At 39.1% G+C, this 18,947-nt stretch overlaps 1 protein-coding gene across 5 annotated transcripts in view; it reads right to left on the bottom strand.

Annotated features, from left to right (window-relative positions):
- The window catches only part of CHD2 (chromodomain helicase DNA binding protein 2), a 118,459-nt gene that overhangs the window by 5,318 nt on the left and 94,194 nt on the right, over positions 1 to 18,947 (bottom strand). For 4 of the 5 annotated variants that reach the window (XM_076004790.1, XM_076004792.1, XM_076004791.1 and 1 more), the window contains 5 exons: positions 18,425 to 18,559; positions 13,161 to 13,339; positions 11,004 to 11,103; positions 8,671 to 8,884; positions 2,246 to 2,486 (listed from right to left, as the gene is read on the bottom strand). In XM_076004790.1, coding sequence (XP_075860905.1) covers positions 2,246 to 2,486; positions 8,671 to 8,884; positions 11,004 to 11,103; positions 13,161 to 13,339; positions 18,425 to 18,559 — 869 coding nt within the window. Of the gene's footprint in view, positions 1 to 2,245; positions 2,487 to 8,670; positions 8,885 to 11,003; positions 11,104 to 13,160; positions 13,340 to 18,424; positions 18,560 to 18,947 lie in introns of those variants that run through there. The other variant, XM_076004794.1, reaches the window with a different exon arrangement.

Raw genomic sequence — 18,947 nt, 5'->3', positions numbered from 1 at the left:
GGAAGCTAATAAGAGGAGCCTTCCCGTTGTCCCTGCTCACTACCATGAGACAGTTTCCAGGCTGTGACACAGGGAGGAGAAAACCCAGAAAGAGGCCAGCAGACTTCCCTGAGTTGAGAGTCTGGTGGGAGCAAGGCAGGATCCAGTTCACAGGATATAGTACAAGAGAAAAAAGTTCTGCACAGAGAAAGAAGTTTGAAGATCTACAGGGGGTTCCCCTTAAGTACACAGCTGAACACTGCTCAGGATGTACATACGAGGAAACTACTCAGGACCAGGGAAAGAACCACCCAAAGAATTACAGGTAACAGTGCTCTGTACTCAGAGAACCAGAAAAGTTCCTGTTCTCACCAACCAGACCAAAAGCCGTTCAAATGCAGGGTCACTGGGTAAAGTGCAGTGAGGCCCTTACCTTGGGAATAATTAGCCCCAGACTGAGCACTGCTCTAGTTCTGCCTAATAAATCTTAACAGCCAGACCTGAAAGAGGTATAAACTGTTTCCAAATAACCTGTGTGTCATAACAAAGCTCCAAAATATTTATAGGACCACAAAATATCCAGCACCCAACAAGGTACATTTTGTATCATCTGGAATCTAATAAAAAAATTATTAGGCATGAAAAGCACCAGAGAAACAAGACCCACAATAAGGAAATGCATCAATTAATTAAAACTGACCAAATGACAAAATTAGCAGGCAAGGACATTAAAACCATTTTTATAACTATATCCCAGATTTTGAAAGGTGAGATAGATTTTTTTTAAAAAAAAAGACTTAAATACAGCTTTTAGAGATAAAACTACAACATATAAAATGAAAAGTATACTACATGGGTCTCGCGGCAGATAAGACATTAAAAAGGAAAATATTTAAAGACATAGCAATAGAAACCACCCAAAATAAAAGAGAGAAAACATAATTTTTTAAAATGAACACGACTGAGCTGTGAGACAACTTCAAGCAAGCTAATATGGGAGTAATTGGAATCTCCAAAGGATAAGAGAGAGTAGGAGGACAGAAAAAATATTTGAAGAATATTATACAAATTTCCAAATTTTATGGAAATGATAAACTCACAGATCCAAGGAGCTCAACAATTCCAGAGCACAAGAAAACACAAGGGAAAAATATGCCCAGGCACATCATAATCAGTGACTAAAAAAAAAGAAGCAGCAGCAATATGCAAAGAAGAACAAAGGTAAGGATGACAAATTATTCATCAGAAACAATGCAAGTAGACAGCAGAGGTACCTCTTAAAGTATTGAAAAAAAACTGTCAATCTAGAAATTTATACCCAGCAAAAATATCTTTCAAAAATGAAGGCAAAATGCAGACTTTTTTGGACACACATACAAATATTGAAAAACTTTTATCACCAGCAGACCCACAATAAAACAAAAGTCCTTCAGGCAGAAGAAAAATGTTACCACATAGAAGAAATACAGATTTACAAAAGAAAGGCAGGACAAGTGCCAACTGCATCCAGATGAGGCCATATAGAAGAAGGGTGAGGGTGAGGGACACAGTCTACTGTGAGGCCATGGCTGCTACTCAGCTACAGCTGGCTCTGCTATCACTGCCTGCTGTTTACCAGATCTTCCAAAAAGAAAGCAGGACATTGAGATATATATATGAAATTTTCCCACTTTAAATTCAAGGTGCAGTGTCAACAAAGCATGTCAGTAGCCAAAGCTAACTTTGGCATGTCATTAACCAAAGCTGCTATGAGGTTAAAATATGGCCAAGTCCTGAAATTAGAAAGTATAGATAAAACCTCTTTAGCCCTTCCTGCTAACTCTCACAATCGAAAACCTTGGCTCATCATATCACTGGTGGTATTGTATAGTTGTAAAGAGGGTGCAACTTCAAGAGGCTTTGACTCAAATTATGGGACCCTGGCAGGCAAGGACCATGGGCTGGTATGCATCTCAGGATCCTGGCCACATAGCATGGCTGAGAGCCTAGCACAGAGCTTGTTTTGGTTGTCGACTCTAATATTTTATAATCTACAATTTCACCAGATTTCCTCAAAGGATGGCAGAAAACTCTCTGCATAGGTGAAATGTGCTCCCTATGACCCGAAGAACAAAATGTAAAAGCTATCACCCGACATTCAAGACTCGGGACCATGGCTGACACACAAGGAGATATTTAGCATCTGACAAACAAATACATTCGTGCATGCATCACTGTCTTTTCTTTTTAACACTCAGCTCCTGGTGTCTGACAGCCTTTTGCACACCTGTCATAGTAATCTCTGTGTCCCCGGTGGTCTCGGTCACTGCTGTACTGGTCATAAGGTCTCTTTCTGGATAGGTTGTTGGGCCGATAGCTTCCAGAACGATGGGCATCCATGTGTCGCCGGTCCCCATAATGGTGATCCTTATACCAGTGCTGCTCATACTGATGGTGCCTGTCGCCCCAAGGTGGATTGTTGCCACTACCATAGTTGAACTTTCTTTCCCTCTGCCAGTCTCCTCGATCTGCAAGAAAAGAATGATCTGATGACTGCAAGAAATGGCTGAATTTCACTTTCACTAAAGTTTAACCCGAAAGCTGACACATGCTACAAATAAACATTAAATATCCTCTTTCTTGGTCTTGTTGCTGCTGGTTAACATACCATTCATGAGCTCTAACATTCTTTCTCCCAAAATGTTAAGAAAATTCACTACTCCTCTCCTTCTGAAATCTCAAGCGCTGCTTTTCATCTTCCATACCTGCTTACCTTCCAATCTGTGGCAGACATTTCACTCAAAGAACCAAGACCAAAGAGTAATGTTGAAAATGATACTGCTGAGATTCATAGCTGCGAGGTGATACCCTCCATTTATTTAACCTGCTGGTACTATAAGTTGTGCCTGGTCTCTGAAAATCTCTCTATACTACACTTACTGATTCTATTACTCTTCCCTAGTAGCCACACCAAAACGAATGGACCTCCTCCTATAAAAAGTAACGTCTCTAACTGTGGACTTGGATCAGCACTCTCTCAAGGGTAAGGCCAAACTAGAATCCATTTAGTTTCTGTGCCTCCCTTTTGCCCTAAGAAGACTTGTACTTATTTGAATTAGTAAAAGTAGCAAAAACAAACAAATCCAGGGATGGAGGATGTTATCATGTTAAACTGTGGCCCCCAAGATATGTCCATCCAGAGCCTGTGAATGTGACTTTGCTTAGAAACACGGTCTTTGCAGATGTAATTAAGTCAAAAATCTCTAGGGGAAACCATCTTGGTTTAGGTTGGGCCATGACAAATATCCTTTCAAAAGAAAAGAGGGAGATCTGAGACCGAGAGACAAAGAAGGCGGCTGTGTAAAGATGGAGGCAGAAGTTGGCGTGATGCAGCTACAAGTCAAGAAACACCAAGAACTGGCAGCCACCAGAAGGAAAGACAGAGGCATGGAACAGATTCTCCTTCAGAGCCTCCAGAAGGAGCCAATCCTGCTGACACCTTGATTTCAGACTTCTAAACTCCAGAACTGTGAGACAATGAGTTTCTAATGTTTCAAGCTACCTATTTTGTGGTACTTTGTTATAGACAGCAGTAGAAAACTAATAGAGGACTAATAGAGGATTAACCAAAAGGAACTACGTGACCTCATGGAAAATCCATCTTCTGTTTACAATTATGTTAAGATCAAAGTCATGACACCAGTAAATGTCTCTACCCATTTTGCTGGCCTTCTAGCATTTTTTTTCTACAGAGCAAAAAAAATAACACCATTCCGAAACGTGTGCAGCTTAGAAACTGATACCATTAACATAATGTACAGTCAACCAGTGGCTTAAGTTCATTGCTGATCCAGGTGCATTTGACCAGAGGACTACAAAGTAAAAGACTTTTGACTATTCAAGCTAAGAATTAACAAATGATAACAAAAAGATACACCTTCTAAACATGCAAAGGATCATCTGAAGACAGCTTCAAATCAAATGGAAAGATTTCAAACAAGGTTTGAATGTCTGTGGTATTGTAGAGACGCTCAAACTCAAGCCACGTTATTCATTTCTGGAGTAAATCAAACAGTGTTTTTCTTTCTTCCTAAACCCTCTATGACATAGGTCACTGGTTAGGAAGTGTTGAGCTAGTAAACATAAGGGTGAGGAATCCAAGGTTTAAATAAAGGATTGCAGTTAGTTTAATATTCAGAATATAAAATAAGTGGCGTCATATGAATAACGCAAAACCAGCCTAACACTAGAAAAGTCAGTATAACTAATACTGCGAGATGTAAGAACATGGAAACATCTCCCAATTCTGTACAGTCACTCACTTTCTTCCCCTCAACAAAATTGTGATTAATTTTGAATTACTTAGATTTTTAAGATTAGAGGATATGGACCTTATGTTTCCAGGTAGAGTAGCTTATAGCAAAATTACACCTTGCTAAAATCAATGAAAAAGGGCAGAGAAACAAAAAATAATCTGTTTAAAGGCATCAACGAGCAGCTAAAGCAATCAGGACTGAAATGAGTAAGATTCCGAAGAGCACAAAATCTCAGAGGTAAGAGCTGACTTCTGCAGCCAGGGGGAGATCGATGATTCTCATCACTAGCAAGAGGCTGAGGACTGGACTTTTCCCAGGCCGAGAACCACTGCTGGAAGAAAAGAGACACCAGCAGAGCTGTCTGTGGTCTTTCTAGACCAGAGTGACATTGGAGACTTCAGGGGCTTCAAACACACGACCATCTTTCCCTTAGGGCATGTGCTGAATCTTCAGGGAGCAGGCCAAGAAAGCCTAAGCTAAAAAGCCCCCGAAAAGCAGAGTAGTTTTGGGCAGTCTCACGGCGCTGAGGAAACAAAGATGAGAGTTTCAGACCCGCTGGAAAGGAGGAGCAGTGATGCGGCTGGCCCTCAGCTGAGCACTCTGAGGACTCAGCCCAGGACAGAGCAAACCAGAGACGCAGCAAATTAAGATCACCTCCTACTCTATGTGCCCAGGAGAGGAAAGGGTGAATCCTCTCTGGGGAATGTTCACATCACCTAGAGCTTCTACAATTTTTAAAACACATTGTCCATGTAAGCAAAAATAACTAGGCATGTCAAAAGATAGGACCATATGACTGGAAGCCAAGAGAAAAGAACATACATTCAAAAATGACTCACAATAATTCAGATATTGGAGGAGTTTAGGGAGTAAGGATTTTTCAATTAACTATAATTAATATTTTTTGTAAGAGGAGAAAAAGATGAAGATTTTTTTTAAAGATTGAGAATTTTATCAGAAAACTAGAATGTATTTTTTAATCATATGGAAATTTTAGAACTTAAGTTTACAATGGAATGTTTACTACATTTTGATTAATATGGAATATTTGAATCTTTGTAATGTAAATCTTATTCTATACTTCCATCTATATACATATGTTATATACATTTTAGGTTTCATTCCATATGTTTTTTCCCTTATTTTTTTCTTTAGAAGTAATTTCTGCTCATTGTAACATGTGAAGCAATAGATAACAGACAAGTTATTAACTTCTTACAATCCCCCCTCATCCTAAGGTAATTATTATTAATAGTCAGACGTATAGATTTCTTTCTCTATGCTTATACAAACATAATATTCAAACAAAGTTAAACATAGACTTATCCTATGAACCCATAATTCCACTCATAGGTATATACCTAAGACAGTTAAAAATAGGTATTCAAAAAAATACCAGTACACAAATAAATGTTCACATTAATACTATTCACAACAGCCAAAGAGCAGAAAAACTCGTATGTCCATCACTGCATCAATGAATAAATCCTGCACAAAAATGAACAAAAGCACTGACACATACTACAATGTGGATGAACCTTAAAAACAAGCTAGGTTAAAAAAAAGTCAGACACAAAAGGTCACATGTTGTATCATTCCATTTATAATGTATAAAATATCCAAAATAGGTAAATCCAGAGAGAGAACACACACTGGCAGTTGCCAGGGGCGGAGAGCAGGGGGAAATGTGGAGACACTGCTTAATGGGTATTGGGTTTCCATTTGGGGTGATGGAGAAGTTTTGGAACTAGATGGAAGTAGTTGGCATTGCGAATGCACTAAGTGTCACTGAATTGTTCACTTACAAATGGTTAGGTATGTTATGTGAATTTTACCTCATTAAATTTAAAATCACAGGTGCCTGGACACATTATGAATTTTGTTGTTGTTACTGCTTATTTTTCTCTACTTTTTAAAAAATCTAAAATGTAACCTCATCCTTTTTATTACCTGATAATCATATTGAGTATAAATGCCCTATTATTCATTTAACCATTCCCCTATTAAAGGATCCAGCTGTTTCCAGCCATTTGCTGTTATAGGTTGGAATACAATCCTCATGCAGGTATGTGCTTTCATTTCTATAGAGCAGACACCCAGACGAAGGATTACTACTGTCAAAAGGCCTACGTATTTAGATATTTCAAGTTATCTTATGAAACAATTGCAGCAATTCACATTCTTAACAATTGGCATGTATTTCTCCTTTTAATTTTTGATGATCTGGACAGTAAAAATATTGGTTAACTTACTGTTGCTTTAATTTATATTTCCCTACTAAGTAAGGCTGGTCATCTTACCATATTGGCCATTTGAATTTTCTCTTCTCTATGAATTCCCTATTCCTCAATTTGGCTATTTTTTTTTTTTTTTTTGGAGACAGAGTCTCGCTTTGTTGTCCAGGCTAGAGTGAGTGCCGTGGCATCAGCCTCGCTCACAGCAACCTCAAACTCCTGGGCTCGAGCGATCCTTCTGAATTTGGCTATTTTTTAAAACAACGTATGAGCTCGACAGAGCTTTTTATTTTTTTCTTAGTCAAATTTCAAAAATTTTACTTTATTTATGTATTTATTTTTAAGGCAGGGTCTTGCTCTGCTCCCCAGTCTGGAATGTAGTAGTGCAATTGTAGCTCACTGCAGCCTCAAACTCCTGGGCTCAAGCAATCCTCCCATGTAGCTGGGACTCCCATGTAGCAAGGTACCACGCCCAGCTAATTTTTTATAGAGACAGGGTCTCTATGTTGCCTAGGCTTCTAGAACTCCTGGCCTCAAGTGATCTTCCCGCCTCAGCCACCCAAAGTGCTGGGATTATAGGTATGAGCCACTACATCTAATCAAATTCCCCAAAATTTTAATTCAATCTGCATTCTTTTGAGATTTGTTTCATGATTGTAATTTAAAACATTTTTCAATTGACAAATAAAAGCCATATTAAACAATGTTTTAAAATATGCAAATTTGTGGAATGACTAAATTGAGTTAATTAACATGTGCATTAACCTCACACTTTTATTTTTTGAGGATGTCACTTAAAATCCACTCTCAGCAATTTTCAAAAATATAATACATTGTGATTAACTACAGTCACAACGTTATACAACAGACTTCTTGAAATTATTCCTTATATTGAACTGAAATATTACATTCTTTAACTCACATCTTTCCAGCTGTCCCTCACAGACCCTGGTAACCACCTTTTCTACTCTCTACTTATACAAGTTGAAATTTTTTAGATTCCACATATAAGCGAGATCATACAATATTTTGTCTTTCTGTGCCTGGTTTTTTCACTTAACATAAAAGTCCTCCAGGTTTACCCATGTTGCAAATGACAGGATCTCCTTCTTTTAAAGTTAAATAATATTCCTGTGTGTATCTGTGTGTGGGTGTATCACATTTTCTTTATCCATTCATCTGTTCTCGAACTCCTGGTCTCAAGTGATCCACCCGCCTCAGCCTCAGAAAGTGCTTATGATTTCAGGCGAGAGCCACCAAAGCCTGGCCTTATCCACTTGTTTCTTGATGGGCACTTAAGGCTATTCTGCATCTTGGCTATTGTGAATACTGCTGCAGCAATGAACATAGGTGTGCAGACATCTCTTTAACATACTGATTTCCTTCTCTTCGGATATGTACCCAGTAGTGGGAATGCTGGATCATATGGTGGTTCTATTTTTAATTTTTTGAGGAACCTCCAGACTGTTTCCATAATTACTGTACTAATTTACATTCCCACCAATAATGTGCAGGGTTCCTTATTCTCCACATCCTTACCAATGCTTATCTTTTTGTTTTTGATAATAGCAATTCTAATAAGTTTGAGGTGGTATCTCACTGCAGTTTTAATTTGCATTTCCCTGATGATTAGCAATATTGAGCATTTTTTCATGAACCTATTTGGCCATTTGTATGTCTTCTGTCGAGAATTATGTCTATTCAGGTCTTTTGCCCATTTTTGAATTTTCTTACTATTGAATTGAGTTTATTATATATTTTGGATACGAACCTCTTATCAGACATATGGTTTGCAAATATTTTTTCCCATTACATAGGTTGTCTCTTCACTCTGTTGATTGTCCTTTGCCCATTTTTCTGCTTTGTTATCTTTTTGTTACCAATTTACAAGGGCTCTTTCAATATTAGCAGTCTTTACCATTTAACTGGTTAAGTCATAGAGAATGTAAACTTTTCCCTCAGTCTATCACTTGTTTTTTGTTTATGGTAGCTATGTTCATCTTAAAGTTAAAATAACAGCCTTGGATCTTTATTTCATTAAGAAAAGAGGACAACGAAGTGTTGAAGGAGAATAAAGTAGAAAGAACTAGCTGTTGTCTCTGGAAAACGAAATGACTATGGGGCTTTGGCGCCTTTTTTAAAAATTCCCCTGAATGACCTACCTGCATTACTGAAGTGTCTCTTATTGGGGTGATTGTAGTTATCTCTTGGGTGTCCATGCATCTGTGGGCCATGGGAGGCAGGCAAATGAGGCTTCTGAGGGTGAAGGTTGTGTGAGGTATGGGACTGAGATATCAGAGAATCCCGGCTTGAGCCTGAGGCCTCTGGTCGAAAAGGTTTCTTACCACCAAGCATGTCATCTTTCTTCTTTTGCTCCTGCAGAGTACAAGGAAATCAAAGAAGCTTAAGATCCCCAGGCATAATTCCCAAAAGCAGAATGAAGACCATCACCTCTAAATAGCTCTCTTGTCCTTGACTTCTGAACTGCCATTTACTACCATCTTACCAAAAAATGCTCACAAATTATTCCACTGAGCTCCCGCAGAATCAAGTCCTAACAGTGACCCATCTGCTGAGTTTGACCTCCACTACTGAGTTTGACCTCCACTGCTGAGTACCTGTGAGAGCACACGCATGGACTGCTTGCTAAATGTGGCCATACCGGGTATGGAACTGGAGCCCAGGTTGTCGGCACTCTGAGGATCATCTTGGACGATGCTAAACCAAGACTACCAACTTTCCAAGGTTACCCAGAACCACCCCCAACTGTCCGGTGGGAACTAGTTCCTACCCCAAAGCCATCAACCTAAACATCTGAACGTCACATCACTCCTTTACCACAGAGGTAAAATGTTTGATATAAAAACATCAAAAATAAAGTTAAAAAAAAATGGAATAAGAAAAAAAAATGTAGAGGGACCTAAAATCTAACCACCAAAGAAATCATTGTTAATTACCGGCCCACATCTTTCTAATAAGCTTTTTGCTGTGTTTATATAGACTTTTTTAAACAAAAATATTTGGTATCCTTTTTCCCCTTAATATATTGTGAAAATCTTCCCATGTAAATACTTATTTCTATAATATTATATTTAATGATTGAATAATACTCCCCAATATGGATATATTTTGTGATCTATTTAACTTATTTCTTATTGTAGGACTTCCAAGTCATTTCCATTACAAGCATGTTTAAATCCTTAATTAACTCTTTAAACTGTATTCTTAGAGGCAGAACTGTATGTTTTAATCTTTTGATAAATCTTGCTGAACTGTCTTCCCCAGAAAGACTGTTACAATGTATACCCCACTAGTAAGGTAGTGGGGTATATCACTATTTTTGATATTCAAGTCATATTAACTTCTGATACTTAAATTAATGAAGCTCTTTACTATTATGTGTCTAACTGATTTTCACTCTCTACTAAGGGCCTTTCCCAACTATTTAGTCCCTCCTGCAGCCTTTCATGGCTATTCTTTCACAGACTTTTTACATTGCTTAAAATTTGCATTAATACACAGCAGTATTAGTATATTTTTCCTGTTTATTACTGATCTAACATATTCTTCCATGCAAAATTAAATTATAAACTACTTGACGGTACTACTTCATAGGCCAACACAGCACTGGGCATAGTGTAACAAATCCCCAAGCAACAAATACTTCTGAGCACCTACCCTGTCCTCAGCACCATTCCAGGCACTGATGACACAGCAGGGTATGAGAGACAAAAAGTCTCTCCTTCACGTCAGTGGAGGTGGTATTAAAAGTTCATAGCTTGGCCCTCAATGTCTGGTGGTAAGTCAGCAGATCTGCAAATGGGATGCCTACCACAAGGGATACTGCCACCTTTGCAGCACCCTCCAAGTCACTTCTGTACCCATCCCCCTCCTCCAAAAAAGGAAAGGCCACATCTCAGCACCTTCTCATGTTTCCTTCTTTAAATGAGTAGTTCCAACTACATACAAAAGCTGCAAGGACACCAAGTACATGGCCCAGAAAGAACAGAGAAAGTATTCTGTGCCCACAATCCTGTTACCTATTAGGAGCCACATTTATAAGCTAACTGGAAGATATGTGCATGTGGAGGAAGAAAAGACCTGGTGAATAAATGATTCCAGGACGTAAGAACACAGGGTGACAACTCTTTGTCAGAATTTTAACAGTCTGGTTCCCATGCACTGACTATTTTACCCATCTGGTCTTACTGTTTGACTACTATACTGCTAATACAGTGAAGGAGCACACTGTACTAGACAGGATGGGCTGCAGACTATAGCCCACATGCTTGGTGACCTGTGGTAGCTTTCTTCACCCTTCTTGGACCTGTGCCTCTGTCTGTAATGTAAAGGCAAAGAACCAGTGACCTTTCTGGTGCCAACAACCACCCAGCATCCTATGACCACCTCCCCGGAAAAAACAATAATTAAGGAGTTTTTCTGTGGAATTGTTTTTTATTTGTTTGTATAAACTAAGATTAAATTTGTATTTTACCTCCTCTTCTTGAGATCTTTTCTTATGAGCCATCTTGTATAACTTATGTAGTTTTCGAGCATCAAATTCTGTAAACTTGGAAACAAAAATCCACAGGTTCCTTTAAAAAAAAATTAAACTTCTGATGAATTATAGAATTAAAAAAACCACTTTTTATTTCTTTATGGATGGCAGGCTATTGAATTTTGCTGTGAAATACTCTCCCAGTATAGAAATTAAGTTACAAAAGTATTCTTTCAGGTCTTTGCATCGGTAATACAGTAAATCCTCACTTAAAGTCGTTGATAGGTTCTTGGAAACTGCCACTTTAAGCAAAACAATGTATAACAAAACCAATTTTTGGTTCTCATCAACGTTATAACAAAACGTTAAAGGAAACGTTATTTGAGGACTTACTATATGTCTTTTTATGCTACTGTCAAAAGAATTTGACCAAATTTCTATCTGTGGTAATTAGGACTCTAGCTCTAGTCCTAAAAGGTTCCTCCACCTTCCCCACTTTCTGGACTCTGTTACTCAGTTCCTCAGCCCCACCACTTCTTCCAGGTAAAGACCCGCATTTGGTTGGTCATCTTTGTGCTCTACCCCTCTGTTCTCTGAGTTGTCACCACCAAGGCCTGTCATTTCTTCCTTAAAATTCTCAGTGATTCCTTCCCTCCAATTCCACCACATTCACGCTAACATGGCATTATTATACAAAGGGGTAATGATATGATAAAACAGGTGTTTAGAAAGAGGAGGTATAAGTAGTCACAGTAAGTCAGAAAAAAGTCACATAGCCTCTCAAACTTCCTGATGGGCAGTTTCACCATGCCAAGCCATGCCACTGACAGAAGACGTAATAAGGAAACCTACTGCATTGGGTGGAAAGCCATTCACCTTTAAAGGGCTTCAGTCTGCATAACAAACTGCCTTTAAATGCTAAACACCTCCCAGTTCTCTGTCCACCTCACTTTCAAGGCTTTGCTAAAGCCTGAGAACTCTGTTCATCTAAGAAATTCTACTCTGCTTGTCTATGTTCAGTTCAAGTGTACCTGCCTGCCTCTCAGAAGACCTCCCTCCCTGACTACTCTTCTGCATGTGCTTCCCTTTGCTACATTTGGTCTTGCCTTTACCACTTCATGATGAACAGTTTCTCAGGAGTCTTACCTTGTACTATTTTTGAACTCTTAAAAGTCAAGGACCTTTGTATGAATTAGTACTAGCCAAGATCACAGTGACTACACATGTAAACACAAGTCTAGCTTCACAGATCTATGCACTAGGATGACCTGTTGCTGTCTTCTAAATCAGGATTAAATCAATTAAAAAGTAAGCCAGATGTGCTCACTAAAGGAAGAAGCTGGTTAACAGTGTTAAGTGGAAAAGAAATAACATTTCAAAAATTAGATCTTTCATTTATGGGGTGTGATGCATGCTATAGATCTCATGACAGAAGTTTTCTTAAGTCGATTTTCCACTTAAAAACCAATCCACTGAGATTAGGCACATTATACAAAGATAATATTATCCATGAGGTATACAAATTCAAGATAACTGGTTTACAAAAGGAGACTTAATGTTACAACTGTCTTTTAGAATTTCCGGACATGCTTTCTTAAAATATCACAAGTGAATATATAAATCAACATTTATAAATCGTGGTGTCTTACTGAATTTCTAGATTAACTACATCAATTCAAATTACTACTTTAATTATACTTTAATTATTAAAAAAGGAAATGAGAATAGAGAACTCCATGGTTTTAACCCTTGTTTTACCACATGTGCTGGTATAGAACCAGCCAATTAGTTGTATTAGATATAGTAACATCTGAACATCAACCCGCAGTGAGTAAAGTAATTAAGACCAGATGATTTCTCTCCCACACAAGTTTAAAGAGGATTTATTTCTGAGACTAGGCCAGCAAATCCAGTATCACTGTCCCTCTCAAACATTAATGACATTATCCTACTGCTTTCCAAAGGGGCGTCTCACAGTGGAACGGCCTATTTCAGGAAAAGGAAGTTAAAGCCTACAGATATGTTGCCAATAGATGGTGTTTGTTGGGGAAAAGATTTTTCTCAGGTGGCTATGCTACTTTTTATTCAACAAAACCAGAATCCATCCACACACTGTCAAATCAAACTGGGCAGATTCAAGGCCAAAGTGGTTACCTCCTCCACAGTTTGATGTGCTCTTGGTCTGAGTAGGCTTTAAGGCACTCGGCTATCCGGTCTCCAATTTTCAGCAGGCAGTTTCGGGTGTGTTCCAGCTGTTCTTGCACGTTTAGTCCCTTGTCAGGTTTGTCCAGCTGTTTCAGTGCCTTTTTCACGGGCCTCATCCTCTCCTTACACTGCAACAGGCCAACAGAGTAGAGACATAAACCACCTGCAGGAAAGAAGTCTTCTTGTTTGCTTACTGTGCCCTAAATTCCCACATCAGAGAAAACCCAACCCACTCTCACACCATATAACTGCTAGAGGAGGAGGTAAAGCCAGTACAGTGGAACAAGAATCAAAGTCCAAAAACCCCGAGGTTCAAGTGCCAGCACCATTGCTTAGTTATGTGATGACCTTTTTTCACCTTACTTAACCTCTCTAAATGCTGTTTCCTCATCTGCAAAAGGGGCATGATCATGCCTCACAAGGTCATTATGAAGATTAAATGAGGAGCATTACTACAGACCTAACATAAAAATCTCCCACCAAAATCTAAAAATAAAGGATAAAATATTTACAAAACATCAGCATGAGCAAGACCCCATCTCTACAAAAAATAGAAAATAGAAAAAATATAGAAAAGTTAGCCAGGTGTAATGGCATGCACCTGTAATCCCAGCTACTCAGAAGGCTGAGGCAGGAAGATCGCTTGAGTCCAGAAGATGGAGGTTGCAGTGAGCTATGATGATGCCATTGTACTGTACTGTAACTGGGACAAGAGTGAAACCCTGTCTCAAAAAAAAAAAAAAAAAAAAAAAGAACAACAACAACAATAAAACAAAAAACAAACAAAACATTTACAAATCCTTTAGGCCTGAAATAAAGGGAAAGGCTTCCAAGATAAAGATGATAAAAACAGAACACAAGAATCCTTCCCTTTTCTTTGCCAACCGCACTAAAACATTAAAGGGACTTATGTTTTAAAAGGGATAATCCCACAAAGACATGGAAAATGAGAGAGAAAAACAACAGCAACGAAATACTGGTGGCACGGAAAATGCCTTAACAGACCCAAGAAAACAAAATCCTTAGCCAGGGGTGAGGAGAGCTGAGAGCCAACCTGATGTACACTGCAAAATTCCCCCAAAGGAAGGTGTCTCTGGAAGTAGGGATGAGAGCTAAAATAAAAATTGATTTAAAGTCTGCTTAAGAAGCAGCAGATACCCAGATTCGTGATAGACAGCCCAATCTCTAACTCCACCCAGCAATGGACATGAATGCTTACTCTTCAGCGAGGATATAAGAAGGGCCTCTGAGCAGAGTTGCTCAGGCATCGTTGAGGGGCAAGTCCACCACACAGAAAACAGGGTTACATGAACATATGCATACTAGATGAGCCATTCAGCCTCTCAGATCCTAGAATGAACAGAACTAGGCCTTCACCCTCCAGGAAGGAGACTGAGAGATTCTTCACAAAATCTGACCACCTCAGAGGAAGAATACAAAGATGCTGACTATCCACTGGAAGTTTCCCAATGAAGCAGCCCAACTAGATCACTCTACAGCGAAAGCTTTCAAAGGTACTCAAGCCCTACCCACATGGTTCAGAGCTTCCAATCAGATGTTTAGTCACCCACTCTTAAATATGAAAAGACAACTGAGGATTACCAAAGCCATTTGAGGAAAGTCTGTAACATGAACAACAGAAGACAAAGAGAAGTATAAAGGCATGCAGAGAACCATAGGGGAGAAAAGAGTGTGGAAATAAAACATGACAAGAGAAATGAAAAACTAAAGGAAATAATGTGAGATAAAGTTGAGGGAATTCCCCACAAAGTAGAGTAAAAAGGAGAAACAGAAAATTAAAAAAAGATAAAATAAGGGACCAATATCAGACTCTGATATCCAAAAACAAGGAATTTCATAAAGATAAAACCTCAGAACTTAGAGAAGAGAAAATTAGCACAAAATAATTCAAGAAAATTTCTCAGAACTGTAGGACATGATTTGTCAGCCACTGAGTATCTGGCACAATGAACTAAGCAAGTCACATGATCATGAAATTTCAGAGTGATGAAAACCCTATAGATTTCCATCACTTAGTGGTAATTTCCTATAGCTACACACTCATGATCTGTGTATTTTTCAGTGTTATACTTTCATTTTTAAAACGGACACAAAATAAAAAGATGCACCACAAACTGAAAGATATATGCAATGGCTATAAAAAATAAGATTAGGATCAGGAATGTTTAAAGGATTCCTATAGAAAGTAAGAAAGACTAAACAAAGGATATGAATAGGCAATTCACTAGAAACATGAATGCCTAATAAATATGAAAATAAATGTTCAACTATACCACCAGTCAATATTTTATAACCTTCAGATTGGCAAAAACTTGTAGTAGTACACATTTTGAAAAATCCCAATGTCCACCAATAAGAGTAAGAATGAGTTGTGGAAGTCATAAAACAGAGAGTAACATGAACCATTTAAAACAGAGCCACAATTATCAACATGGATAAATCTCAAAAAGGTGAATGCTGAGGGAGGAAAAACAAGTTACAGGATTCACAAGCACATCACTGACATAGTTTTAAACACGGAAATCAATACCCTGTGTTGTTATGCAAACATGGGAGGTGAGGCTGCGTGCACAGTAGTCACGGACCCACGCTCTCTTGACAAATTGCCTGGGTCAAAACTCTGCTCTATGTCTTAGCTCTGTGACACAGGACAGGGTGCTTCACTCCTGTCACATTTTTTAATATGGAAAATGGAGACACAATAACCTACCTCACAGGATTGTTGTGGAGCAAATACACATAAAATAGTGCCTGGCTGTTAATGGGATCTATTACCATCTTTACAGACATAAGTAGTAAAACTTCTACACTTAAGTATAAAAATCAAATTCAGAATTGTGGTTACTTCTGGGACTTAAGAAAGGAAAAAACATGGGTTTAGGCAGAGGAACACCAAAGGCTTCAATTTTGTATTTTGGGTCTTAAAAAATTCAGATTTCACACAGCTTCCTGGTATCTTTATCAATGCCTATCATCGTCCTGCTCTGAAATTTTTTTGTATTTTTAAAAAATTTCATCATAGGCCGGGCGCTGTGGCTCACGCCTGTAATCCTAGCTCTTGGGAGGCCGAGGCGGGCGGATTGCTCGAGGTCAGGAGTTCAAAACCAGCCTGAGCGAGACCCCGTCTCTACTATAAATAGAAAGAAATTAATTGGCCAACTGATATATATATATATATAAAATTAGCCGGGCATGGTGGCGCATGCCTGTAGTCCCAGCTACCCGGGAGGCTGAGGCAGAAGGATCACTCGAGCCCAGGAGTTTGAGGTTGCTGTGAGCTAGGCTGACGCCACGGCACTCACTCTAGCCCGGGCAACAAAGCGAGACTCTGTCTCAAAAAAAAAAAAAAAAAAAAAAAAAAAAAATTTCATCATAAAAATACAAGAGTAAATGAGTATATTTGTACGAGCATTTTAAAAATGGTATGGGCCGGGCGCTGTGGCTCACGCCTGTAATCCTAGCTCTTGGGAGGCCGAGGCGGGCGGATTGCTCAAGGTCAGGAGTTCAAAACCAGCCTGAGCAAGAGCGAGACCCCGTCTCTACTATAAATAGAAAGAAATTAATTGGCCAACTGATATGTATATAAAAAATTAGCTGGGCATGGTGGCGCATGCCTGTAGTCCCAGCTACTCGGGAGGCTGAGGCAGAAGGATTGCTCGAGCCCAGGAGTTTGAGGTTGCTGTGAGCTAGGCTGACGCCACGGCACTCACTCTAGCCTGGACAACAAAGCGAGACTCTGTCTCAAAAAAAAAAAAAAAAAAAAAAAAAAAAAAAAAAAAAATGGTATGATACCATGAAATAATTAGATATTACTTCCTCTTATAAGCACTGAGCTAAGGAAGAACCAGGAAACAGATCAAATAGCAGACTATGTAATTTATTCATTTACTCAATTTATACATTTATTGATATATTTCTAGTATCTAAATGGATTTTATATAAAACATAATTGCCCTTAGAGAAACTCAGAGGCAGAAAAGAGAAGAAAACTGAGATAAGTGTAAAGAAAAAATAAATAAATACATACATATGTGTATAGGTTTTAGATAACCCAGAGAAAGATCAAAAAAGAGAGGTCACAGGACAGGGTCAACATTCTACCCTTTGCTGCCAAAGGACAGGAGTATTTTCAGATTCAGAAGACAGCTTTTCTTTCAGCCTGAATGAGCTGTTCCAACACACTGATTTGTGGGAGTTTGGAGAAAAGAAGAGACAACAGAGAGGTGGGGGTGAGTACCATGGAGCATAGCACCATGAAATCTATACACGTAGCTCCAGCAAGGCCATAAGGACCTTTAGGACATACTGGACTGTATCGAACCCCATGCAAGCCCTGGTCCATGCACTCGTTGCCCATCACCTTGCCAATCTCGTATGAGGAAATAGGGCCAAATTTCCTAGGCCATGGATAGGCCTTAGCTCTTCGCACACAGCATGGAAGCACATAGGATACGGCACACTCATCACTGCTCTAACTCCCTCAGCCAGGACCCACCCCCTTCCGTGCCAGCCCATGCCCTGGCTCTCACCACTCTACCTGGGGCAGCCTTCTGCACCTCCTCAAATATGCACACATGCAACCACCACTCAGCCTTTATGTGTGCTGTTGCCTGGCCTTGGTGTGTTCTGCCCACCCCTCTACTGTTACTTTTACTGTTCCTTCAGAACTCAATTCAAACATCACTTCCTTAAACAAGCCTTCTTGGCACTCCTTGACTAGAGCAAATCCCCTCCTCAAAGGATCAACACTGTTCTCTCCTCCAAACCCCCGTCACAGTAGCACCAACATGATTTGTACAGTTATCCGACTATCTTCCCTTCTCAAATGTAAAGCCTACAATGATAGAAACAATTATCTCTTCAACATGGTAACTCTAGGAGCTGGCACATAGAAAAGATTCAGTAAATGTGTTTGCCAAATGCCTCTAAGGACCCCTACAGCCTTTCTAACTGGGAGAACAAGACATGAAATCCAGTCCCCAAACTTCTTCCTCACTAGAAAACAAGTAAGAAAACCTCTTCTTGCTAGCCTGTTTCAGAGCACATAGTCTTCGATGTTATAAGCAATGTATTTCCAAAGTAATGTGCTAATGCTTAGATCAACTGAAGCTCTGCGGCTGGACCTATAAAAGGCAGACCACAGCAAGCACCAGAGCTGCAGACACTGGCATCCCTCAATTTTTAAGACTTACTATGCTGAATGTCTCCTGGTCCAGATCATCATCCTCATCTTCTCCAATAGGGACAGGTTCACTTCCTGCTGTAATATGGACAGGACCCTGAGATCGCTTTGATTTACTCGAAGATTTGGCATCACCACCTTTAGGCTTTTAAAAAAGAGTTACAAGGAGTCATTGTCATTTGTGCAATCCTGCCTTGCAATTTGGACTTCTTACCTATGTTGCAGTGGGCAAATAGGGACTGAGTTTATTTTTTTAAAAAAGGCAAAATAAGGTCCTGAGACATCATGAAGACAAGCCTACATGATTAACAGCTTACTCATACGTGATTCCCATTTCTGTCTCTAAATGTACCCAATTTTAACTTAAATTTCATCAATGCTATTTTAGGCTTCTCTTCCTTCATCCATAAAATACACAAAAATGTCATCAAGAGACTAAGATTATAAACTGGCAGAACTCTTCTGGAGTATCACATAGCAACTTTTATTAACAGCTTACCCATTTGATCTAGGAATTTGTATTAACTAAATTA

This window comes from Microcebus murinus, chromosome 7, assembly GCF_040939455.1.
Source record: "Microcebus murinus isolate Inina chromosome 7, M.murinus_Inina_mat1.0, whole genome shotgun sequence".
Lineage (NCBI taxonomy): Eukaryota > Metazoa > Chordata > Mammalia > Primates > Cheirogaleidae > Microcebus > Microcebus murinus.
This window is presented reverse-complemented; position numbering and strand designations above follow the sequence as displayed.